This window comes from Mastacembelus armatus, chromosome 6 (genome assembly GCF_900324485.2).
Source record: "Mastacembelus armatus chromosome 6, fMasArm1.2, whole genome shotgun sequence".
In the NCBI taxonomy this organism is placed as follows: Eukaryota; Metazoa; Chordata; class Actinopteri; order Synbranchiformes; family Mastacembelidae; genus Mastacembelus; species Mastacembelus armatus.
Genome location: NC_046638.1, coordinates 6,935,041 through 6,961,386, shown reverse-complemented (window position 1 = coordinate 6,961,386; position 26,346 = coordinate 6,935,041). Strand labels below are relative to the sequence as shown.

Below are 26,346 nucleotides of genomic sequence, written 5' to 3'. Positions count from 1 at the left end.
TTTTAACTGGTTTGGGCAGAGCTCAGTTGGCAAATTGTGGTGTTACTATTCTGGATCAGTTAGGAAAATATAATTGAAAATACATTTTTTGGGTTGTTTGCTGATGTTTGCAGGTCCTGACCAGATCTGATCAAAACACATATCGTCTTTATGAAGCAGATCAACTGAACCTTTGCGTGTTAAACTCTTAACGCTAGTGATGGCATCAGTCAACTCACTCCCTGTCATCTCCCGTAGACTTCAAGCAGCCCTTTAACAACATGCTTGGTGTGTACACTATCTCAGTTAATGCAGGAATGATAATAACCTACTGGTTTACTAGCCACAAAAAAATATTAGAAAAAATTACAATGAGTAGCTTAAAAATAAGTCTTAGCCAAAAGGTTTTCCCTAATGTTAACTTTTATTTTTTATTTTGCTACTTGGTTTGTCATGACAATTTGTTGTAAAAAAAAAAAAATACCAAGGACATGCCTTAATAGGTGTTGCCATACATGGTCACACTTCGTAAAATTATTGAGCCTTCTATTTATGTGTGTTTGCTTCCCGCCAACTAATCACAGCAATCGCGTTGTGTCATATGCCCTTCTTCATCCCACAGCTGACTCATGAACAAAGCACTCTCAACAGGAGCTGACTGCCTTTCAAGGTACTGTCATTCACTCAGACCTTTGAGCACTACTTATATTAACATGCACACAAAAGCTCTTCGGACAGGTCGCACCCAATTGGGCTCTTTCCTAAGTTGCAGGTTGACTAGCTCATTCTGCTTCTATTCTCTTTGACTGAGTCAACGAGCAACAATAAAAGGCTTGGAAGAAAGGATCTGGGCAATCAGGGGCAATTTGCTTTGGCTTAAACTGTAGCCACTGAGAGACTGTAATCATGACGGTCCTACAGCAGCAGTCTCTGTTAGCCCTATTAGCATTATGCAAGTTAATTTATTCACATTTAGCCCATGAACAAATTCTGGTTCACTGACCTGTTCTTAGCCTGTAGTACATGAGGTGACAGTTCACTGCAAATCAAGTCACACATCCATTTTCTGAGCAACCAGGAGTCTGTTGTCATTTACACATACCATATGTACATGCTTTTTACTTGGAGAAGAAAAAGTTTGTAGAGTTTAGTGATAATAGTAATAACTAATTTACTCAATTAGATGCATGATCAATGAGCTGCTGATTATAAAAGCTGATAAATCTTCTAATTACAATGCTGGATGATTTTTAATTTTACTGCTTATGATGACAAAAAGAATCAGTCTACCATATCATTTGCAGTGTAAAACCTGAGCATCAAGAGCATCTACTCTTTCTACAGTTTTACAAAATGTTCTGCAATTAGAATAGAATCTTTGTTTCCTGTCTGCAGCGATGGTGTATAAGGGGTAGACTCACGCTGACATTTTAAAATTATATTTATAATGGGCCAAGGCCATATGTTGGCATATGTTGTCTCTGTTTTTGGTATTTAGTAATGGAATTCTTTATAAGTCTATTCAGTCTTGTTTATGTTATGTATCTGTAGTGTGTCCAAACTAGATGGGAAAATTAAACAATTGTAATCCAACTAAAATTGATCACAAAAAGAAGCGAATATAGTGAAAAATGCAGCACATTCCATTTTAAAGAACACAACATAATTAGTGTTAGTCTGAGATAATTTAATCCAATAATAAAGCAAACCCTGTCTATTGATTGCCTCTAACTCGTATACTGTATGGCAGAGAATATCAAACTAAAACTAACACCTGCAATTATCTGTAAATATCATTGCTGCTTTTATTGATTGCAGTTTGAGTGGTATTATGAATAGAGAACACTTTGAATGTACTACAGCTCTGGTAGCATATGTAAGATTGATTGACTTTAATGAAGTTAATGTTATTTAATGCTTCAAATAATACTTGAGGTTCTTGTTTTTCTAGCTCTTCTGTGTTCTACTTGTCCTTCTCAATACCTGACACTGTTTAAGGGCTTAGCAGTGAATGAAGATCAGTTAAGATGATTTTCTGTACCTCACAGTATCAGCTGGACATAAACTGGCCAGTAAGAATCTTCTCTACAGTCCTACAAAAGCCATGCAACACTTGCTCAGCAGCTTCTCAGTTGATGCAACCCTATAGCACTGAGAGAATTTGTATGCTGCCTCCTGTTTCCAGAGCAGAGTGGAGACACATAAACCTCATGTCACTATACAGAGTAAGAATTCACAGCTGGGAGCAGCTGAATAATATGTTATACTTTTACTGTCTGCCCATGAGTACCTCCACCAGAGAGGTTTTGGGTTCACTGTCTTTCTTAATGGATCTTGAGTAAAGGCACATTACTTACTTTAGTTTTTCTCTACCTTTCAATTTACTTACTCTTTAAAAAGTGGTTATGACTGGTTAGTCAGAAAATCATCTCTAAATTTTCAGTAACTGAAGGTGTCAGAAGGAAGTTGTTTATTTGTAAAATCAGTGGATTTAAAGTTTAAAGCTTATTTCTTCAACCATTGAAAATAGCAGCAAATCCTTGGCAGTGCCCTTATTTTTTATCATTCAACTGAATCTGTGGGGTATATATGAAAGCATCAGAGACTGCTTTTTGAATGTTGGAGTTACCTGCTTGGCTATCCTGCATTCAGGCACTGAATATTTAGGCACTGGGTGACGGCAACGCAGATGTGCAATAATGTTGGAAGTGTTTTCATATGAGTAGGCGACACATGTAAAACATTCTCATTGGGTCATTGTGTTCATTACCATTTTCTATCCCTAACCCTCAACAGTGAAACCAAGGTGTGTCCACATCACAGGCCTGAAAGAGGACAAATAATGTAATGGTTATCACCTGTCTTATATAAAAGTGATGATATATAGGCTCATACATAATCACAATCTGTATGATTTTGTAAACAAACCTTTGAAATCATTAGAATTTATTGTTTTCTGATGTTTTTTCCTGTATTCCAGAGTGATTGGATAATAGACTGTATCATCTATTGTTTGTCTTAAATTTTGATGGTTGGATCAGTTTGGCATAAAGATTGTGCTTTTAATAACTGGAAGCTTTAAGATAATTATTGAGCTCATTCATTAAGAGAAGTAAAACAAAATAAAAGTAGACTTAATCCTGCTTCTGTTCAAGGACAGGAGATAAATGAACTTTAAGGTAGTGTTTAATTATTGTTGGCGTTCTCCAGTCAAATAAATAGAACAGAAGGGAAACACAATGAAAATGAGCTGTAGAATGTGCAGAGAATTATGTCAACTTTTAAGTGAGGCAAACCTATGACAGAAATATTCTTATTGTCACTTCATTGGTCTCTGCAGAGGTGCACAGTTTTTTAAATTTTTTTTGCAAAATGTCTTTTTTTGCCTTTTAAGCTCAGCAATAGCCATCGTTTCCAGGAGAAATAATGCGTCTCTACACCAGCCGAGGGGATGATGATTATGACAGTGTGGGTAATATGTCTGGCCCACCGCCAGGCTAATGATTTGAGTAAATTTAGGGGATGTAGGGTGGGGTTAAATATTGGGTGCATAGTAGTGGGGGTGTCTGTTTTCAATTTATATTTTTCTGCATGTATGTGTGTGTGTGTGTGTGTGTGTGTGTGTGTGTGTGTGTGGGTGTGAGTGGGATGAGAGGGCTTAAAAGATTAAACCCCAGCTTGGCCACAGTGACAAGAGAAGACCTCTCTGTGGAGCGCTCTCACTGCAGGGAGGCTTCTTCAGTGGTGTCCCATTTGCATGGCTCTCTGTCCTGCTCAGGGAATTAGCCTTTTCTTTTCCCATCGTCCCTCCCTCCTCCGTTCCACCTTGGAGAGAGTGCTTTCATTCAGCAGCATTTTCTGAGGCAGACAATGAGGCAGAGTATTCAGGACACTTGGCAGGGTAGGCATGTTGGAGGGGATGCTAAGGACACGGGCTGCTAAGTAGCTCATCTCGACACATAGCCACTGGCATGATACAGTAGCTTTCCACAGCAAGGTAAGCACTGACCAGAGTCACAGCTCACACAACATGCCTTGATGGTTTTATTATCTCTCTCTTGTAGGTTTGTGTGATGGTGGGTTTCCATCAATATTGAGGGTTAACTGACTATTGAGGTTCCTCACCGTAAAACAATTAAGCAGGAGGGTTGTGGCTTATTTTATGATCACATTTAAACATTCCCTTTGAGTTAATTTGTGGTTTTGGATTCACGCCCTCTAATCCAATAAGGGAATGAATGGGAAATGTGGAGGGAAGGACTCAACTTACAGTAGAATTATCTTTCCATTGTTTGCTCTTTATTACAGATGCCCAGTGCTTTTTAAGTGCACTGTATTCACACTTTCCATCTCAGACCTTTCTATGTGCAATCTAAAGGTATTGATTGTTTTTCTCAGTCTACCTAGGAGCACACTATAGCTATATATGAACTCTTCTTTCTAATCTGTATTGCTGTGCCATCAACTCTAAGAAGCACTCTGACATCTAGTCATTACTGTTAATTTACAGCAAAGATTATGGCCATGAGTGAATGTGGACCAAGATATTTAGCTTTTAAAGGATGACACTGTTCTCTTATGGAAACCTTTTAGCTCATATCTTTATTGGGCAGATGTGGCTTGAAGTAATTAAGCTGAGCACTCTTTCTTTATAGAGTGCAAGTCTCCTCTGACCTTTGCCTGTATTGCTCCATTTATCATACAGGATTTGACATTGAGTAATTCATACTGTATCTCAAGTCTTTTTCTTGAACATTATCCTATTACATCCTGTCACATTCGTCTATGGCTCTTGCAGTGACAGGTCAGCGCATTTCTGGGTATGAACACGTTATTGTACCTTAACGTATAAATACTCTGCAAAGCCTTTTTCATGTGTGACAGAGATTAGAATTATACATAAACAATTGCATCAAAAATCAAGTGCCAGCCATTTATTCACAGAGATTCACTTCTTTGGAGTCTCGTCTGTTCAGGTTTTATACAGGCGAGTTTGGTTAATTAAATTCTCTTAATATATTTTTGTTTTTGTTCAGCTCATGTTATTGCTGCTAAGAAATGTTTGCTACAAAACTGTAATACTAAGGCTGTACCTAATAGTAAGATGCGACCTTGAGAACTGTTCTGTTCGGTAAAAGCAGAAGTAAGAGAATTGAAATATTTAATGGATATCACAACCACCAGCTGAATAGTTGAACAAAATCTATTTGGATTGTTCTCTGCTCCCTGTTCTATGCTGTTTTTAGGTTCTTTTTTTTTCAGGATCTTGGTTGGAAGTTTGATATTGTGTTTTTGAGTTAGGGTGAATCCTTAGGTAGTATATATATATATTTGAGGGCGTGGCAAATTTTATCTTACTTGTTTAATTGTTTTTTGTGCATCTTCTTTTGTACATGAATGTAACACTTCAGTGTTGTTGTTTTTTGTAATCATTTTTCCTGTCACCTTGCTCTCTATGAATCTACCATTTGTTTTAAATACTTGACTTAATTTACCATGTGACCACTTTACAACAGCCACATGGAACAGGTGAAGTGGAAGGTCAGATGAATCCAGAAACCTGTCTCTGTAGTGTGGTTTCAGATAATAAGCTGTTACAGAAATAGACACAGCACAGGTATAAATCATTACTTTCCAAGCAGAAGCGTATACTTACTCATGATAGCAAAATTATCAGTTGTCATTCCTTGTTCTTGGTTTGTCAGTCACAGTTCAATCGGGTCAAGCAAATACAAATAGTTAATTTTTATAATTCAAGTCATATATTTTCTATGTCAGTTCTGCCTTATTTTACAGTCATTACCTGCTTTGAGGTAAATGTAATTCATACAGTAGCTCAGCTCTGGTGTTCATGGAATGAATGACTGATGATGTTGATATTCAGGTCATCTGAGGCTGCTGAGTCCGTGCAGCCCTGGGGGCACTGTGTTGACTGCTGGGGTTGGGATAAATGGCTTACATTAGTGTGGCTGCTTTGAGGGACAGGAACCGGTAGAGAAAAGGAGAGTGACACAGTGAGCAAGCCATGACCATGATCATGTGCAGATGGATTACATCTTGAATAATACTTCATACTGAGTGTGTCAGCTGTTTGGGTTCATGAGGTATTGGTGTGTTTTTGTCAGGGCATGGACAGAAACCATGAAGAATAGATTGGACAAAACAAGAGTTAACAGCCTGAAAAGACTTGAACTCATACAATACAGGTGTATTAAAATTGGCTAAAAACTTTGCCAGTACAGGTGTCCTGTCTTTCTCATGTAAAACGAACAAGATGAATATGATTTCACTTTGGATAACTATATGTTCTCTTCTAGATTGCTAGAAGGAAAAAGTGAAATATTTTGACTGCAGAAGAAACCAAACTGTTACATTTTGACAAATAGTTAGTTTTTATCAGCTGCCAAACCAGTTCCTGCTTAGCAACAGGGGGCATTGATAGTGTAAAGCATGTATAGAGAGCATCTATTGTTGTTGTTTGTTTTTTTTTTGTAAGTGTTGTGTGTGTGTCTTGAGTTTATGGCTTTATGTGCAGTGTAATGGGCTTGGATATCCTATGTCTGTATCCTTTGATTTAATTGAATCACTCTGTTGGTGCTCTGGGAGATATAAACCAGTTTGTCCATAGCCAAGTCCAGTCTTATTTTCCACACAAATATGGAACAGAAGTAGTGCATCTTTCCTAGCTGAGACTGTAGATTGCTCAAATCATTGAGTTCATTCTAAATAATTCACGTCACGGTAGACTAAATGTATCACTGCTGCTTTCAGATAAAATAGCACTGGTTTAGCATAAAAATGGAACAAATCACAGCTTGTGTTTCATTCCAGTTTATGTAAAAACACCACGCCTGGTCATATCAGGCATCTTATATGCTGTTTTCCATTTCTTACTTTACTCTTAAGAGAAAATCATATCAAGTGCCATCTTTTTAAAGTTTTGATAGCAAGTACTTCACACACTGGCCTTTTCCACTGAGCAGAATATGTTACAAAGAAATATGTTATAAAACTAGATAAAGTATAGTTAGCGATAGCTGATATTTGCTTCTAAAATGTGCCTAATATTTGAATTCATTATGTGAAAATGAAATGGTCAAACTTCTGCCAGTAGATGTGATTTTGCTGGGTAGCTGTGATACATATTTGTCCATAATTTAATGAATGTTAATCAGAAAGAACAACAGCTGTTCTCAACATGCTCTGAATGAATAAAACTAGAGTCTGCTTGCCCCCCTTTACAGACCCGACCTCTCCCTGTTTCATCTTAATACAATTTGGATCAATATCCCTCTCACTGCCTCACTTGTTTTTTCTCTAGAAGCATCTGGTGATGACATCATATCACAAAATACTCAATTTCAGGATAAGTAGTCATTAGATGTTATTACATTTCAGATCTCATGGCTCAGTATAAGCACTAATACATCATCTTGTGCTATTTAAGTACCGGTAATAGTTTGGGAAAGATGCTCACCTTTATGGTGATAGTTAGGTCAGATATTGACGTAATGCTCAATAAAAAGTGATCCCAATAGTTGCAAATTAATTTTTGGTCAATCAGCCAATTAGTAACTGGATTAATCATTTTATTTCTAAACAGCACTATCTGTCGGTATGTTGGAAATGTTTGCATCTTGTGCAATCCAGACAACACTGTGTCTAAGTAGTGCTCATTTTTCCTTCTCCTACTGATTAAGACCAATCCATCGTTAACCCCATCTTGGCTTCCCCTTGCAGGATTACTGCAAATCTGTTGTTAATGACTGACGGTGGTGTTGTGTTGTCGATTGTTTTGTCTGCTGAGAATAGTGATGGTAGGTGGGTGGGGTTGGAGCAACTTCTTGTTTTTAAAGTCTGCTATGCTTACCCATCCATCATCGTCTCCTCCAATCTGTCCACCACACAGAGATCTACCCCACCTGATAAAAGATGACATTTCTGTAGTTTCCCACTTGATTATGTAGCTCACACAAGGTGAAGCACAGAAAAAGATGGGCTTCACTCACTTTTTCTTAGCCTATAGCACCATCGTGGTGTCATGATAATCAGCACAGACGACAGTATTGGTCATTGGAGTCTCAAAATCCTGTAGTCTGTCCCCAGCAGCCTCAAATTAATAATCTAATGTGATTTATGGTTCTGGAGCAATGAGGTTGAAAATTGTGGAAAGTGAAAGGAGAGAGAAATATTGAAATTCACTGATCAAAACGAAGTTGAGAGAAGGGAGCAAAAAAATCCTTTACATAAAAAAACAAAAAAAATCAAACTACAAGCAGTAATAGCTCTGGAAGGGTCCAGGGTGTGATTTATGGGCAGGAAGAAATGGCCTTGTTTGAGCACTGTCACATCTCGGCCTTGTGATTTACTGTGATGACTGTAGCACTCTCATCATGTGAGTTCAGCCTGCTAAGATACAACAGGAGAGGTAGGAGGCCCATTAACACTGATCATGAGAGTGTGGTGCTGGTATGGGTTTGGTGCCTTTTTACAGTATTTCAATTCAGTGACAGTTCTTAATGGGCTTGATGTGATTGTTTCTTTCACTGTGTACTGTGACACTACATAATGAGGCTCCACTTGGTCTCCCCTAATCTCCTAAGTGCATCTATTAAGATCATTTATGATTTATGAGTTACAGAAAGTGTACTTAAAGTAGCAATATAGCTGCAGAGTAAAGTAGATGGAGAAAGGGAACCAGTGAGTGTTCTAATAAACTTATTCTTTCTAAGCTTTGTCTGACTTCAAGTGATGAATGTCTTTAATAGATTAGAGCTGCACCCTAGGTCTTCGTTCCACAACAGCAGTGTTGCTCCAGATTAAAATGAGTGTTTGCATAGTTTCATTGCTGGTCACAAAAGCCCCCCCACAGCACAAACTGCATCTTTTCAAAGGTGTTGCTAGGATACAGGCCCAGTCTTCGCATGTGTTTGAATATTTAGTCTTGATGTATGTTTAGTAAGTCTGATTTGTGCCATACAAAGCTGGAATATTACTCTTCTGTCACCATTATCCATTTTCTGTAAGACTGCATTTGTCTGGAGACTGTGAGATCTCAATCCGGCTGTCACACCTCTGACTTCTGCCAGATAACACCTCAGGCTGTGGACAAAGAATCAATAATGCCTGCCTCATGTTCAATTACACTTTAATCAACACACACCATTCTAACACGACCTGGGAATGAACGGACAGGTCTGCTAATATAGAACAGATGGTCAGCACAGTAATACCACTGTGTGGATATATGAAGGTGCTGTTTTCTATTTGGCTCTGAATTTGTGATTGGTGAGTCAATGAGCACTGAAGACATTTAGAGTAGGTAGTATTGATTGACACTGACAAAAATCATTTGAAATGAAAGAGATTTTACATTGATTGTTTCTTTTTTAGCTCTTAAAATATCAGAATGCTAAGAATTTGCACTCTTGGATTATTGTTTCCTGCAGAACTCCAGTTTTGCCATCTTTTTTTATATTATCAATATTAGTGAGATTTTCCAATTCTATCAAATGATTATTTATATGGCTTATATAATATGTCAAATTTTATATCCACAAGTATACATATCACTACTAAGAAAATTAGAAGTTTTTCCATCTAATTTCCCTCATGATTCTTTTTGACATGATGTTAATTGAGTTTTTAATTGGCTTACGATTGACTTTTAGGCATCACTTAAAAGTCCTTGGCCCATCTAACGAGACCTTCATCCTGCCACATAAGTGTTCACCTACATTTGCCTTTTTGTTTTAAGGCAAAATTGTGTTAGATTCTCCAGTAAGCTGAAATTAAGCTGAACAGTTATCTTCTCCACTGAGCATCTTTGCCCTTTAATGGAGGCAGCTATATTTAGATCAATAAAGCAGGTTAATTTAATCACGACACCGATCTGATTCACAATATAACTACATGAACTTATACGAAGGGAGTACAATTTCAAATCAAAAATTCTAAACCATTAAATTATCATTACCTCTCTCGTCTCTGTCAGTACCCCCAGTGTACTTCCTCACTCAGACAGCTGTTGCTTTTCATACTGTATTACTGTTAGGCTAAGAGCCAGTGCTGCTCTGGTGGTTCCTGGTGTGGTGTTAACATCTTGGGGTGCAAAAGGTGCCTGTTCAGCTAAACCAATGCTTCAGGTTTCCTCTGGCCGCTGTCCAAATGTCAGTCATCAGACATCAGCCAATGAAGGAACTCTTACCAGGCTGACAGGCAGCAGAGACAGGAAGAATGCTGCAGCACCGTGGTCCACATGGGGATGAAGCTTCTTTGTGTTATGATACAGGCTGATGCTATGCTGATGTATACAGTAATTTCTATGTTTACATTTAAAGTAAGACTGCCAGATTAGATATACTGCATGTCTACTCTAATGAACTATATCATTCAGATGAAAACAGCCTAGTTTGTGATTTTGCAAATGGCATTGTGCAGGCTTATTCAGGCTGAATCAACATTTTACAGTGGGTTTATAGTCTGAGAAAGGATGCAATAAATAATAGCTTGTTGTTTTTTTATTCTGGCTGAGGCAGATACTGTTAGATTTTTATTTTTTTATACAGTGAACATTAGTTTGGGGGATTAAAAATACAGGGTCAATACAGGAAAACAGCCTTTTTTTAACAAAGGCAGTTTATATATTATGTGACTGTGTTAAATGCTGTAACTTGGATGGCAGGGTTGGGTCAATAATATTTTTGTAAATTCGACGAACAAAAACATTTTTTGTAAGGATTTACTATTGTTTGACAGTCTTTCTATGTTTGTCTTACTGTTTTCTTCTGTCTCTTTAAGGAAAACCAGGCAGTCCTGCTAATGTTCCATCAGCTGAGCTTCTAGCTATAACCCCACCAGGTGGTTCTTGCTTCAACATCATGCTGCACATCATTTTGCTTCTCCATCTCCTGGTCCACACACTCTCCACTGCAGGTCAGTAGCACATCGGCTAAATTAATTCACAAAATGTCTAAAGATTTTTTTATATACTATATCAATGCTAAAGCATCACATCTTTAAAACTCATACTTTACACTGCCTTTTTAATGTGCTGCTTATAGCTTTTGAATGCTTGTGTGATCCTCTGAGTGATTATATTTCACAGCACAGAGCTACAGTTGAAATAAAAACATGTGAATCACAACGTTAACTTGGCATCAGTGCTACATAAAGTGTTGTAATTAGTTCAGCAGTATTAGCAGCTTGCTCTCTGAGTATTTTCTTTTCAAACACTGGTGAAGAGCAGCACTCAGAAATCAAAAGGACTTTTTTTACTTGTATGTTCTTCATCTTTCGACTATTAATCCAAAAATCCAGCTGTCATAGATTCAATTAGCAGCGCAATGTCTTCCATAGAAACTACTGAAACAAACATGAACCTTGATTACTGGCTCCAACTACAAAGCACAAAGATTACACAGGTAGTTTGCACAGTAGAACACTTGTCTAAGCTGGAATATTAGTGTAATTAGGAATGGGGAGTAAGAAACACGACAGCCAGCTTTAAAGAACAAAGGCAATATAATAATGTGATGTCTGAAATCTGATTTCATTTACAACAAGTTTTGTTTGAATATCACGCATAAATCTAATTTAAATTAATCAGAGCTACATACTTATATGCTAAGGATAACTGTTAAACACAAATTGTAGAAGAAGCTACAATGCCTGTTTATATCTGACAGGTCAGCAAGAGCAGTTGTGTCTCTTCAGTGTCCAGGGGTTTACAGGTTTTCATTGCTTTTTTTGTGATACCACTGTGCAGTCATCTATGTTGGTAACAAACCAATGTAGACAGAAAACAGCAGGGCTGAAAATAACCTGTCTAAAAAAGACACAACCTCCTCTGTGCTCCCATATCTTAGGCTATTCTCACTTGCTTCAGTTTGGATTTCAGAATGGGAGCTAGGTTTGGGAATTCTCCTGGCTTCACATCACATCTTTTTCAAAAAGACTAGGAGAGATCCAGGAGATTTAGCTCTGTTATTCTTTCTTTTTTTTTTATTACATTGGAAGTTACTTACGTGTCCAAGTAGCTGAGCACCCCAAAGCTTTTGGGAGTACTACAACTAAAGTTTGAGATTGGAATTGCTCTCAGATACAGCTGCAAAAGAAGAATAGGCTGATAAATATACATCATTTATCAGCCTATAGCAGCCAGTATAGCAGCCAGTCAGCAGTGCCAGGTTCTTATTGTGCTTAGAGAACATTGGCTTGACATTTTTCTTTACCCCAACAAGTATAAAGTTGATGGTTAATGTGATGTTAAAGCTGTGACAGCAGAACAAACATCGAGCACACAGTATCCCACTACTAAAGTATAGAGAGAGCGGGCTTTCCATAGTTCAGCTGGCCCATGGTCCTGTGTAGACTACAATATCTGATAGGTAAGATTATTTTCTCCATTCTGTGAATCACACAATGTACTAAGATTCTCAAAGCCATAGCTTCTGAGTTTTGGATTTTATCGTGAAGGGTAGGAGGTGGTGGATTAACGTTGAAAGGTATTATTTCACTCCAAAGAAGGGTTTCCTGACATTCATCACGTTCTTGGCAGCAAAAGAAACTCACTATGATATTTAAGTCTGATAAATTCTGATCTGTTTTCCTGGGAGAAGTGAAAGAAATACACCTACAGCTTAGAAGCACAGTAATTGAAATCAACGTCATGGTTCAAAATACTGACAGAATCTCCTTTGTTATAGATACATCAGTGCATGGGGAGGCACCTGACTTTTATGGAGGTAAGAGTGATTAAAATGCCAAATCCTAATGGTTGTTTTTTTCCGTTTCTTGTTGTGTTATAAAACATAGTGGAATTTTCAGTTACGAATACAGATAGCTCTCGTTTTGGCCACAGTTATTTTTTGGAGACATTCAGCCATTTCCCTGTGTGTGTGTGTGTGTGTGTGTGTGTACAGCACCTCTTCCAGCAGCTCTGAGAGGCTGCCATTTACTGATGTAATTTAGAGCTATCACCTAACATTCATGCACTTTATGAATTCATTCATGAGTGTCCAAAGCATAGAACCTGATTGGGCTATAATCTTTCTGCACAAAATAATCATAAAAATGTTATATCGGTGATGATGAGCGTTCAAGCTCAAGGATGACCAGGAGATATTTACCAACCAGAAAGGTCACAAAAGGGTTGACAAGCAATATGTTTTTATGAACATCTATGTGTTAACCTTGAAGCATCATGAGAACCCTGCTCACTTAGACAAGTTAAATAATACCAAAATTGTGAAAAAAAGAGGATGGCAGGATATGAATCAAACAGCTGTTTCCATATGATTTATAGTCCAAGACAGAGATGCTCACTGGCAGGTTGATGAGGTTGTGGCCTTGGAGTTTAGAGGAGGAAGCAAACTGATTTCAGCTTTTCTACTCGGTTGTTTGGCTTATTTCCAAAGCCACAGTGGAAAACCAACAAAATAATAAGTATGTGAGATCCAAACAGACTTCAGTTATGGTTCTGCTCATTCCCTGTCCACTATTACGAGAATGTTTTACTACAGTTAAGACTACAAAGATATCTGCCCGTCAGGATTTGTCGAAGGACATGTAGTGACAGATGGAGTCCTTTTTTCATGATCTACAATATGACTAATTAAAGTCTATCTCAAGGTCATGTTTCTTTCCAGTGTTGCTATTTCTGAATTTATGCTTTCACATGAACATTAATCCTAGTGGAGATGGTTGAAGTGTAAGACTTTGCTCTGTACTACTCAGATGAATCTAGGGTATTCATTAGAGCTACCATGCCTCATGATAAATGAGGCAGAATTATGTACTGTATGGCTGTGTGATTTGTGCAGAATTATAAACTTATTAATTAAAACTATAGTCACTATAGATGGTTAGCATAATTAAAGGTAGGAAACACACATAGTTAGCCTGGCTCTATGCCGCAGTAGTGAAATCCACCTACCAGCACCTCTAGATCTGATTTATCAATACCTTCTATCTCATTTGTTTGATCTGTTCAACAACTGAAGTATGTAAATGTCAACCTGGGGTTTTACAGTGAGTTAGATGTGGACTCTTTTTCTGGTGGCAAGTCACTATGAGGTTGCCAGGCAACCAGCAGAGACTCCAGTAAGTCACTGTGCCAGGCCAAGAAATAGTCCAGAAATAGTCCATATTGATCTTTTCATCCAACTCTAGGCAGGAAAGTAAATTAATGCTTTTTTTCCAAAAATGTTAGTACGAGTGTGGCGTTGTCCATAGACACAAAAAGATCTTTTCATTAGTAAAGATATTTCCCTATAATAATAATGTGTATATAATAAATTGAGATTTACAGGGTAGAGTTACAGTTTGTATTCACTGTACTGTCTTTACTGTCTGCAGAAGGTTTGTCCAATGTGAGAAAAAATAAAGTGGGGGCAGACTGTCAGCAAGTGATAAATTGAACAAAGGAGGGCCTGCTGATTTGTTGCTTGGGAACAAGTTGGGGCATTTCATGCAGGGTGAAGCCCTAATGGAACCAGTGGGAGGAGGAATCATATTTTCAGCTGGTCCAGATGATTTCTTTTTTCCTGTGTGCCTGTATGCATTGTCACCTCCTGCACATATTGTCACCTCCTGCACATGTTAACATTATCTCAATTTGCAGAAATAACAGTGCCTGACGTAGCTTGGACTATATGTTCATGATGCCGCACACCTCAGTTTGATAAACTATAGACTACAGTGTTTAAGATCAGTCCAGAGAAAATGCTACTTAGGTTTTTATCATTTTTGATCTCTTGGTGAAATGTGGAAAAAGATGAGGCGTATTTAATACTACATTCCTCAAATTCAGATGAATGTGTAGGTGACCTTCCATCAGAATCTGCAAAATCCCTCTTTTATTTTACAAGTGAACTGCTTATCATTGAGCCCGTAGCAATGTTAATGCCCATCATTCTGCCATTAAAGCACTACTCTAGCCTATATCTGTCTCTTTGGTACCAAACAGTCATCTCTTGTAGACTTGAGCGGCAATAAAAGATTTGAAGTGTTCACTGCATGAAAAGCATCACAATGTCAGTAGACATAGCCTTATCTATTCATTTCTCAGCTGTTCAACAAGCTCAGTACATTCACTCATTTTCTTTCCTTTACATTTTGCCAAAATATGGCTAAAATACCAGGGGTGCATTAATTTTTGTTGCTCTAAAGATTGTTTGAGTTTTGTGGGACTAGAGACTAATTAATATATGTCATAAGTCGTAAATCCTGTTTGCTTAGCTTTGCTCTGTTGCAGAAAAATTGGCCAATATCTATTAAAAGAATAAAATTACTATAGTGCATTTTTCAGTCCTGGGGCAATTTGATTGCCCAGTGGCTTTTTGTATGGCTCAGCGGCGCACTTGTGTGTAATAATTGCTACACTGTGCTTTTGATGCCTCCAGGAAAACAATATGTTATCTGTGCCACATGGACACTTTCTTAGTCATGCCAACAAACCATGCTGCAGATGTAGCTGGAATACACAGCTGTGAGTAGAGTTAAATTCATCAGAATATTAAGTCCTTCTGGGACTTTGAGTAATCATGAGACTGTTTAAAAGTGAAACGAAAACACACTAAATATTGTGTTTTGCAAAACCTAAACTTGAATAACAGCTAGAAAAAAAAAGAGGAAAACAAGTTAACAAATAGACTGATTCAGTCCTGTAGCACTGGGATGCTGGCAGCTGTGGAGAATGAACATGGAGTTGCAGTTTGCCAGGCTTTTTAAATTTAGTATACACTACCAGTCAAAAGTTTGGACACACTTTACCATTGATTTGAATGAGAAAGTGTGTCCAAACTTTTGACTGGTATTGTAAGAAAGAAAAAAAAAAAAGAAAAACACCTTGAAGAATGGTCAACATGATGACAGTGAATTCTAAAAAAGGGACACCGTTGTGGATCTAAAATTATATATACATACCTCAATAAATAATTGCTGTCTCACTTTAAACTGATGCCAGGGGAGATGAGTCCTAAAATAACAGGCAGCATAGTATTTCAAATTCAAATAAGTCTAACCTTACCTGCTCTTCAGCTGAAAAGGAGTCTTCATTTGAAATCGAAGTCTGTCCAGAGGCACATCAATAGCTGTGTCTTTTCAGAGTCCTGTTTGACGGTTAAGACTTTGTTTTAGGTTTAAAGTTGTTAGAACTGCATTTAGGTGAGGGTAAGCCTCCGGGAAATGAATGTAATGTCCCTATGAGGAATAAAAATAAGGTTTGTGTGTTCTTTTTCTTTTTGTACGGATGTTGCCTTCACTGAGAGTAACTGTTAATTGTCTGTTGTTTAAATAAGGACTTCCCTGGGCATACAGAGTCAAGTAGTGCCAAAAAAGATTTAATGCATGGAAAAAACAGACAGAGACAGATACAGATTAGAAAAGAGAAGAAAACAGAGATGTTGTGTTGGAAAGTTGGAAAACAACTCACTGTGTTTGTACAAACAGAGCAGGCATATTTGGAATGAGAGTTTATGTGAGACTACACTAGGCAACTGAGAGTGGGAGGCTATGAGAGAAAGAGTGATAATTTGAGTATTAGAGAAAAGCAAGATACTACAGCTATGCCAGTGGCACTGTGAAGTTATGCATAGTGGTGCATTGGGCTAAATGCTAAAGTCAGCATGTTCTCATATTCACATTGACAATGCTAACATGCTTGTTTTTAGCAGGGATAATGTTTACTATGTTCACTATTCTTATTCTCTGTGTTAACATTTGCTTAATACATAAGACCACAAAGTACAGCTGAGGTTGAGATGAATGGCAGTGATTTTGCAGTTATTTTGTGATCCCGTTAGGGATTACAGTACATCACAAGCGGGACACACATTTCATGGTGGGTCATTCAATGTTTCAATCTCTTGGTGGCACCAGAGCAAAATCAAGGAATTCCTTCAGGGCTGTGTTAATGTATTCTCTGTATAAACCCTGAATGTCTGTGCATAATCTCATTACAGTCACCAAGTAGTTATTGAGATATTTTCGTCTGAACCAAAGTGATGCATGTTGTTGTTGTCATAGTTTCTCATAGGGCTAAGAAGAAAAACAGCATGACAGTAGGAAATAGATTGTATTAATGGACAGAGGATGCAGGAAAGCCAGGGAGAGTTAGAGACACAAAGTGAAATGTGGCAGAGGGAATGTAAAAGTCCTGTGTGTGTCTCCAGGCAGTGGGCCTTATGTGGCCTGCTTTAACACTCCCTTCCACCATCTGTCACATCCCACACTACAGGGGAAGGATAGGAACGGCACCAGCACTCATCTCTTGGAGTTACACTCCAACTGCTATTTCAGCACTGTAGACTCAGCTCTCCTCCAGCCCATCCCGCATTTATATTTCATATTTACATGTAAAGCATTTATTTGACGCTGAACACTGAACAACTTGAATAGAATAGGGTCACTACATTCCCTTCACTCTACTTGTCCTTTTGAGTCTATTTCTGTCAATTCTTCTGGTTTTTTTTTTGCTCTTTTTTTCTTTTTCCCTTGTTCCCAGAACATAGATTCTCACTTAATTTGCCTTCCCTCAGCCCCACATTGCCCCATTTATAGTATGTTTAATTCTCTCTCAGCCAGCCGTAAGTCAGAGTCCTTGGGATTTGCATCAATGTCAAGCACTTGGACATGGTTGGTTGCTGGAGTGTGTGGGAGTGGATCTTGTCTCCTAACATCTTAATTGCTGCCCCTGGTTTGCTGTACAGCATAGAGCTAACTTGCTAATGTGGCTGTAAGTCTGTCTTCATACTGGTTAGGATTACACAATGGTCCCTTTACTTCCTGACACCAGAGGCCAATACATGTGCATCTGGTTCACTGACGGTGAACTACACAGCCAGTGGGAAATGACTGCACAGAGGTGCCAAGCACCTACACATTAAACTGCTGAAGTGATTAAAGTTATTACATTCTTGTTATTCTGCACAAATATATCTTGATGCTTTTGTGGTAGTAAGACAGAGTGAGAATGCAGTTTCAGGTGGCAGGATATTATTAATATAAACATCTTTGTTCATGTTTTTAAAGGTCTATCACAGTCAATAAGATATTTTCAGAGTGAGTGTATCCTAAGCACAATTGCAGTCCTGGGTGGAAGGATCGAATAGAAGCAGGATATTACAAACTGAAAGAACGAGCTACTCCCCATTGAGGTGTCAGCTGTGCTCTCTTAGAACTCAGTGACGCAGGGGAATAACACATACACACACATACTTCACATTTGTATTCCTGCAGTCACCTACACACACTCTTGATCTGAGAGAATAATCAACGTTTGGGAACATTTTGCTTCATTGCTTATTCATAGCCTGGTATTGTGTTTGTCTTATTCATGCCACTGCTCGTGATGGCTGTCGGTTTTAATGAATCATTGTGGCTAATTGTGCTTATGTGTTGATGGCATAAAAGGCAGAATGAACCAAGAAAGTAATTTTCATCAAGGAGACTTTTCTCAATGGATTTGCCTGTGGTACTGCTTCATAGCACTGAGCATGAAACATGGAACATAGAAGAGGTTTGGATTATGCTAAGTCAAGTTAGCATTTCAAATGATGGGATTTATATTAGCTCGTAATAATATTATTCCACTGGCAACAGATAGAGGTGTCACTATGGTTTGGAACCTGATTGAGCACATCCCTGTCATAATTAGTGTGATGTAGTGAATTGGAATAAACCATGGGCTTATTATTCTGCATTAGTGCTTGAGAGAGCGTGTGTAGATTGAAGGAATAGATTAGTTACAGCTATGAGATTGATCTGAAACCAGCTACTAAACACTAGATGAGTGTGTGTCTGAAAACCACAGACCTGGCTGAAATGTTAAAAGGTGCTCAGGTCCTCACAGGAGCAATCTCATAGTCTAGACAATATGGTTTTGGGGGTGTTATACCTGTCTTGGTTTTGAAGGAACTGCTCCAGAACTGCCAGACAGGCACTGAGCTCTGACACCTTGATATTTCCTGTTTGTAAGTCTGAACCAGCTTCATGATATTTACCTCAGTCTTGTTTGTTTGTTGTCTTCAGATGAAGCCACAGGTTATGGGCCAGTGTTTGAGGAGCAGCCGATCGATACCATCTACCCTGAGGAGTCGCCTGAGGCCAAAATCACCATGAACTGCCGGACTCGAGCCAATCCACCTGCCACATACAAGTAACATATGTTCCCCATGAACCCAGTCTCATTACTACATGCTGTGCATTATGTGTGCCTTGTATCACTCCCCATCTCTCAAGCCGAATTCAAGCCGTTGTAAGGACTGCCTTTAAATGGCAAGGTCACAAGAATGTTTATCTTATCCTTGATGCACCATGAAGCTTTACTGTCTGCGTGACCAGCCACCAGTGCACAAGGGAACAGTACATTTTTATGCCAATCCCACATAATTTTTTTTGTTGTCAGTTTGTTATTTTTACCTCATACCAATGATAATTTAAATGGAAAAATATGCCACGCCAGAAAAACCTAATAACAGATGAGATGTTTCTGCTCCTGTCAACAAACCGCATTGCCATAATGTCTGTACTGCATTTGGCAGCTCAAAATGTAAAGTGTTTTGCATGATCCATTTCAATTTAGATGTAAATGTATGTAAAATGATTTGGCTCCTCCTGATTGGTTTCACTGTCAGATTGCCTACAGTTGTCAGAGGAAAGGAATTGGCTTTGACCACAGCTGTTATTAAAGTGTGGAAAAAACATGTATTTACTGAATGTTACGCCTTTAAAGCCGTTAAATTTGCTATTAGAAAACAACACAAAGCATTTTGTGTATCTGGTTAATTCTATGAGTATGTGCAGAGGTGTACAGTATATAAAACAGGTTAACTAATACAGACTGTGCTCATATTTACTTTGCTGTTAGGGCTCAAATATCACGACTGCCACATAGGGCAACTGCACTCAGTTAAAATACTACCTGTCACTGTGGTGGTACATGTATGTAAAACAATTTGATAACAGTTATTAAATAACAGCTATATTCTCACATATAATACATTGACACTGACTGCATTCAAAATGCACTACTGAATTTGAATCTAACTTTTTGCCTTGTAGGTGGAAGCTGAACAACACAATAATCGATCTAAATGAAGAGGGGAGCCACTACAGTTTAGCAGGAGGCAACTTAGTCATCAGCAACCCCATTAAAACTAAACACGAAGGAAGATACTACTGTTTGGCAACCAACAAATATGGCACAGTCGTCAGTCAAGAGGGCTCTGTCCAGTTCGGATGTAAGTGGCCCAGATGTGAAACCCCATTAAGGCTACTGAAGATTTAATAGATAAACATCCTGGAGTTGTACTTTCATACTGTACATATTAAGTATCCTGAAAGTGCAAGGTCAGTTGGGACGAGACATAAGTGGTATGGAAAATGCTGTTTGTGAATGATCTAATGTTACGGTGTTAGCGTGGCTAATGTACTTTTCTATTAGCTCAAGTCAGTAACATGTATAATATATTAAACCTTTAATATGTTTTTTATTAAATTAAGTATGGGTTATGCTCAAATGTCACTATATTGTTAGAGATTCTGAGTGACTGTCTGAGTGACTCTATAACTGTCCTACAATTGATTTTGATCTTTCTCTCTCAGACCTTGACCTTTTCTCATCAGAGGAGAGGGAGGCAGTGAAAGTCAAGGAAGGACAGGGGGCTGTGCTGCTTTGTGCACCCCCCCTACATCATCCAGGTACAGCGTGTGATTGCTGAGTGCATGTTGAGATGTTCCTTCAAGGTTATGGTCAACCTCTGTCATCATGTAGTGTTGCCATCTGATAGAAAAATTGGTTAGGTTTAACCTCACTTTTAATTCCTTGCCAGTTTTTTCTTCTGTTTATCGGGGTTTCGTCACAGGTGTTAACAGAAGTCCACAGAAATATAAGTCATGTGGACATGATCAGTAATTTCCAATATATCTGAATTAAATCATCACTGACGGTATTCACCAGACATACAGTGCTCTAAACGGTTATGTTATTTAGTCACAGTCATCAACCTAAAAAACTGTACAAATATTTTTAATGTTCATGCTTCTGCTGTGTATTGTTGATTGACAAGTTGCATTTTATCATGTGTCTTACTGTGTAGCTGAGCTGTCATTCCGATGGATCCTCAATGAATTCCCCACGTTCATCCCACTGGATAATAGGCGTTTTGTCTCCCAGAAAACTGGTAACCTCTATATCTCTAAAGTGGACTCTTCAGACACTGGCAACTACTCCTGTATTGTGTCCAGCCCATCCATTTCCAAGAGTGTCTTCTCCAACTACATCTCACTAGAGCCTCTGGCTGAACGTTAGTACCTCACTTCCTATAACCCTCATCCTCTTTTGCAGTTGCTTATTTCTGACCTTTTAGTGAATGATGATTGCATTGAAGTGGTGGTTTGAGATTTCTGGTTTCTTCAGCCTTGCAGCTAGTGACCTTACATGACCCACATAAAAACCAGAGTCAAAATCTAGGTTGGTTTATTATCCTGCACTAGATTGATTACAGTATGACATTGGGGCCGCAATAATATTTGCAATGCATCGCAATTAATCATATGTCTCTACAATACCACAGAAGATGGGAAATTACTCTACCTGTTTTCACCAAGGTAGTACATTGAGGTATTTTTCTGAACCACAATGTTTAATCATAATAATGTTTGTTTTGACTGTGGCACACTAATACACTGTTGTTGACTCTCTAAATGAGATTTACAGGAGCAAATTGCCTTAAGACAGAGGCAGCATGCTATGAAAAATGAAATGGAACATAAACAGCCCTGCAGGATGAGCAGAAACTAAAGGATCATATTTTTGTTAATTGAACACTGTGTAACAAATACCTAGAGGAACTCATGTAAATCTAAGCAACTTTAACATTTTTCCTTTGGGACCTTCTCAGAATCCATCAGATGCTTATGTTTATAGTCAAATAACTTTAAACCAGTTTAACCTGTGGCAAATATTTCCCCAATACTTAATACATAGTGTGTAGGAATGAGATGCCTTCTGGGTAGGATGTGGCTTATATTGGGTCTGTACTTTTTCGTGTGTGTGGGTTGGTGAATACCCTTGCATTTGACCACTGTTTTTAATGACACAGTGTGTGTATTTGTCATGATTGTTAATCCTCTTAATTATGTATAATATACATTAATACACTGAGTGCATTTACATAGACGTCATATCCCGTTTATATCCTGGTTGTTGCAATATCCTGTGTCCTATGGAGAAGCTTTTAGGTGCTGGAATACGCAATTATGATAAAGCCAGATACTATACAGAGTACTCTGATACTGTGACATGTAAACAGATTATTCAGGTTAACCTTGAAACAGCCAGTAAGATTACAATTAACACTAAAAACCCTATTTTCACCTCTGTCATTTCAAGTAGTAGGTCGTGGGCTCACAGACTAGTTTGATATCTCCAGGTTTGTCTGCTCTTTGTTTTCACTGATGAACAGCAGTGTAAAATGAAAAGGAATATAAATCTATATTTAAGAATATAAATCCAAAGATGTACAGTTTAATTCTTTGCGTGTCACTGGTGTCATTCGTAGTGAAAAAGCTAAGCCAATGACAGTGACACATGACAACGACATGCACATTTGTTGCATTTAGTTGCATTTTTTGATAAAATAACTAAAGTGGTAGAAGACTGATCAACGGATTCCGAGCCATCTCAGTGCAAAGTCCAAGACACACTTGCTTTGTGCTGCCTGAATTAAATAAACCTCCAACATGTGCACTGTGTGCATAAAAATACTGCATTGACATGCAAAGTAAATGTTGCATTCAACAAATACCAACTTTTGCACAACCACCAAAATAGTGTCCTAAATAATTTTAAAACTGCTGTTGGTTTCAGGCCTAGTAAGTACGCATGGGGTTACTGTTGTGCTTGAGTCATAATCCTGCTCTGTTGTTATTCCTCCCAGGTCCCATCAGGAAATATCCTGCTGACCTCAGAGTCAAGTTCCCAGATACCACTGCACTGGTAGGACAAAATGTCACCCTGGAATGCTTTGCTTTGGGGAAGTAAGTGTGAGCTACAGTATCATCAGTTACCTTTGTTTGTTCAGTTCAAACAGCACTACAAAGAGTCATTAAATTCTGGTATCAGTCAGTCAGTTTTATCTTCTAGGTTTCAAGTTTCATGCTTTAAAGGAGAATTTCAATTTTTCAGAGGCTCATCTGCTCAATCAGTATTGAAATTATTAGTAAAGGGGATAATTCCATTATGAAATGAGTTCATGTAAATTATGTAACATCAACATAGTGGCTACTGACTAATACAAAATGTACAATGATAGGGGGATATCAGTCTCTGAAAACATATTACTTCACCTTTAATGCATAAAAAATTGACGATACAGTAGTTTGGACTGTTAGGAAACTGTCTTAGACCCACTGCCTACTGATCTAAATGATTCATAGAGCATGTTTTCAGAATAACAATGATTGAATTGCAATAATTCATATGCATATTATTTTCCACACTCCTTCCCAGCCCTGTCCCTGAGATCCACTGGAAGAAGATAAATGGAATCCTGCCAGTCAGTCATGAGGTGCGGATGGCAGGCACTCAGCTGCACCTGTACAATGTGCAATTTGAAGACGGCGGCACATATCAGTGTGAAGCAGTGAACTCAAGAGGAAAGGACTTCCACACTTCACGTGTGTCCATAGAAGGTACACCATGTTGTATGCCAGCCTTGTTCTTTGTTGTTATTGGTGGTGTTAGGTCTTTAGGTACCTGTCTTAGGTTTTTATTGTTTTTAAACCCACACCTACTGTACTTTAAGTATCACTCCATAACACTTATAATTAAGCAGTTTCCTCAAACACTGTAACTCTGATTTTCCTCATTTGCAGCATTTCCTGAGTGGGTAGAGTACATCACCAATACAGAGAAAGACCTCAATAGCGAGTACGTTATGTCCTGCATAGCCAGTGGAAAACCTAAACCGAAAATCCGCTGGCTGAAAAATGGAGAACTGGTAATATGCAAACTCGCAAATATTTATTGTCCAATAACTAAGGAATTAAGCTGTAGCTTTAAAATGCTTTGGCAGCTGAACCAGTTCAGTACAGCTCAGGGTTGTTACAATAGCTGTGCAGTGACAGGAAGCTGGCTGGCACTGTAAGTACATATCATCTCAGGAGAAAGTATATATATTGAGCATGTGCCAGCATGGGTTGTTTAACTCTCCATAGAAATAACTGCAATCGGACCTGAAAAATACCTGAGCAAGTAGCAGCAAATGACAGCAGCTGGGGTGTTTTTTGATATGCAGCTGGAAAGTGGAAATCATTAATTAATCATTATTAAAATGATCTACCAAATAAACTGATTGTCTTCTGTATTTCTGTGGATGTCCACTACCAGAATAGTTTGATTTTAATAATTTGCCTAGAGTTGTGTGAATATGAAATGTGTGAAATGTATATTTGTTACAATGTTTTAACTTTTTCTTTCTGTTATTTTGAACAGTTGGACAGGAAAGAGATGAGATTCAATAGATTGACTTTTAATGACTCAGGGATGTACCAGTGCATAGCAGAGAATCACCATAGTGTCATCTATGCCAATGCAGAGTTGCGTGTTTTTGGTGAGTCAAACTTTGTTTGCAGTCGCAGCACAAATCGCTGCATCAGAGATTGAAAGGTCACATTTCAAGCTGAGTGATTGGAGCTCATTAGACATATGGAATGCAATGTTAGATTTTGTTGTTGGGGAAAAAAGATGTTTCCAAGTATTCAAATAGCATGCAAAACACAATACTTAGGTTATGCATGCCTCCAGTTAATGCATGTTCTGCTCTGTTTGTGCAATACTGTCCCTTCTCAGCCTGTGCTCCCACATTTGAACACAACCCAGTGAAGAGAGTCATGGCACCTAAAAATGGCCGGGTGGTGATTCAATGTCGACCCAAAGCAGCTCCAAAGCCTATGTTCTCCTGGAGCAAAGACACTGAGCTACTTTCCAATTCTACCAGGTATGATTGTAATGCAATGGCACAATGAATTTTGTACCCTGATGGATGTTGTATAGATATTTAGATGTTTTTTCATTGAGGCTTGTTTGTCATGATGAACTTTTTTTCTTTGTAGGTTTAAATGCAAATACTTACCAAGCTTTTCTGTGACTGAGACATATCTGGGTCCTATCCCCTTTTAAGTAGCCAGAGACATATGGTATAGTGATTTTGGGGATCTACCCAAGCTCTAGATCGCCAAAACCTACTAGACATGCCAGCAAAATCTTTGGTTTTGTTTGTCAGTGATTGGTGTGCACTGATTTGCTGTCTGTCAGTGGCTGGCATTAAGCTCATTCTGTAGCTCATCAGCCTGGTCAGACTGTAAACCCCTGCCTTGAGCTCCACACTGACAAAACAAGCCTAATCTGGCAGCTCTGAGACCCCCAACCCTTTCCCCCATCCTACATATCCCCATTCACTACTGTGGGACTCATAGAGGAGGAGCAGCAGTCAAATTACTATGCAGCATATGTCTCCTAATACTCTCTATGGCTGCTGTGTGTGAGAGAGAGAGGAGTTGTGACGGGGCAGCTGGCACCACGCTATTTGTCATGCATGAATATGAAATATGCAGTGAAAAATGAATCAAACATTGCTGTGTTTGCGTGTAGTGTAATTTAATGTTGCTTCTTGGTGAGTTGTTTCATGTTCACATACGTTTTCTAGGCAAGACATATATTCATTAGACAATGAGCTGATATTCTGAGCACTTTCATCTTTTTTCGTCATCCACATATCCATGGAATAATATACACTGGACTTCTGCCCCTCTTATTGTGCTGAATATTTTATACCCTCTAGATCTTCCTCCCAGTGTGTGAAGAATTAATTGTGATTTCTCCTCAGGGTGTTCATATGGGAGGATGGCAGTCTGGAGATCCTCAATGTAACGCGAGCAGATGAAGGCAGGTACACCTGCTTCGCAGAGAATGACCGGGGCAAGGCCAACAGCACGGGCTCCCTTTTGGTTACAGGCAAGTTTGAGCTAATGAATAATTCCCAACTAACATCCCTCTTTTGGATCTTTTGGACTCTGGATTTTTCCCCCCTGTTTCTAGGGCACTTGGTGTTGCTTTGACTGATGTCAGCCATGGTTGGCCATCATTCCTGTCACTCTTTCTCCCACCAAACAGTCCGACCTCCAAATGTCTTCTGTTATTGAATAATGGCTCCCTGAGCAGAGTGACAGTATAACAGGCTGCTGGTGGATATTCAGTCATTCCACAAAGGCAAAGGCAAGAGAAGATTGCTTTAGATTAGATGTGATGAGACAAGGGTTTAGACCTCACATTGTTATGAAAAATGACAAGATGACTTAAGT

General features: G+C 38.5%; 1 protein-coding gene across 1 annotated transcript in view; it reads left to right on the top strand.

Moving 5' to 3' along the window:
- LOC113133145 (contactin-1a-like) overlaps positions 1–26,346 on the top strand; it is a 51,737-nt gene that overhangs the window by 14,839 nt on the left and 10,552 nt on the right. Inside the window, exons 2-13 of the mRNA XM_026311741.1 lie at positions 10,780–10,914; positions 12,687–12,725; positions 19,012–19,138; positions 20,044–20,222; positions 20,587–20,682; positions 21,081–21,287; positions 22,923–23,022; positions 23,495–23,676; positions 23,860–23,984; positions 24,479–24,596; positions 24,836–24,983; positions 25,872–25,999. Of these exons, the coding sequence (XP_026167526.1) occupies positions 10,860–10,914; positions 12,687–12,725; positions 19,012–19,138; positions 20,044–20,222; positions 20,587–20,682; positions 21,081–21,287; positions 22,923–23,022; positions 23,495–23,676; positions 23,860–23,984; positions 24,479–24,596; positions 24,836–24,983; positions 25,872–25,999 (1,504 nt within the window). The 5' untranslated portion in view covers positions 10,780–10,859. The remainder of the gene's footprint in view (positions 1–10,779; positions 10,915–12,686; positions 12,726–19,011; positions 19,139–20,043; positions 20,223–20,586; positions 20,683–21,080; positions 21,288–22,922; positions 23,023–23,494; positions 23,677–23,859; positions 23,985–24,478; positions 24,597–24,835; positions 24,984–25,871; positions 26,000–26,346) is intronic.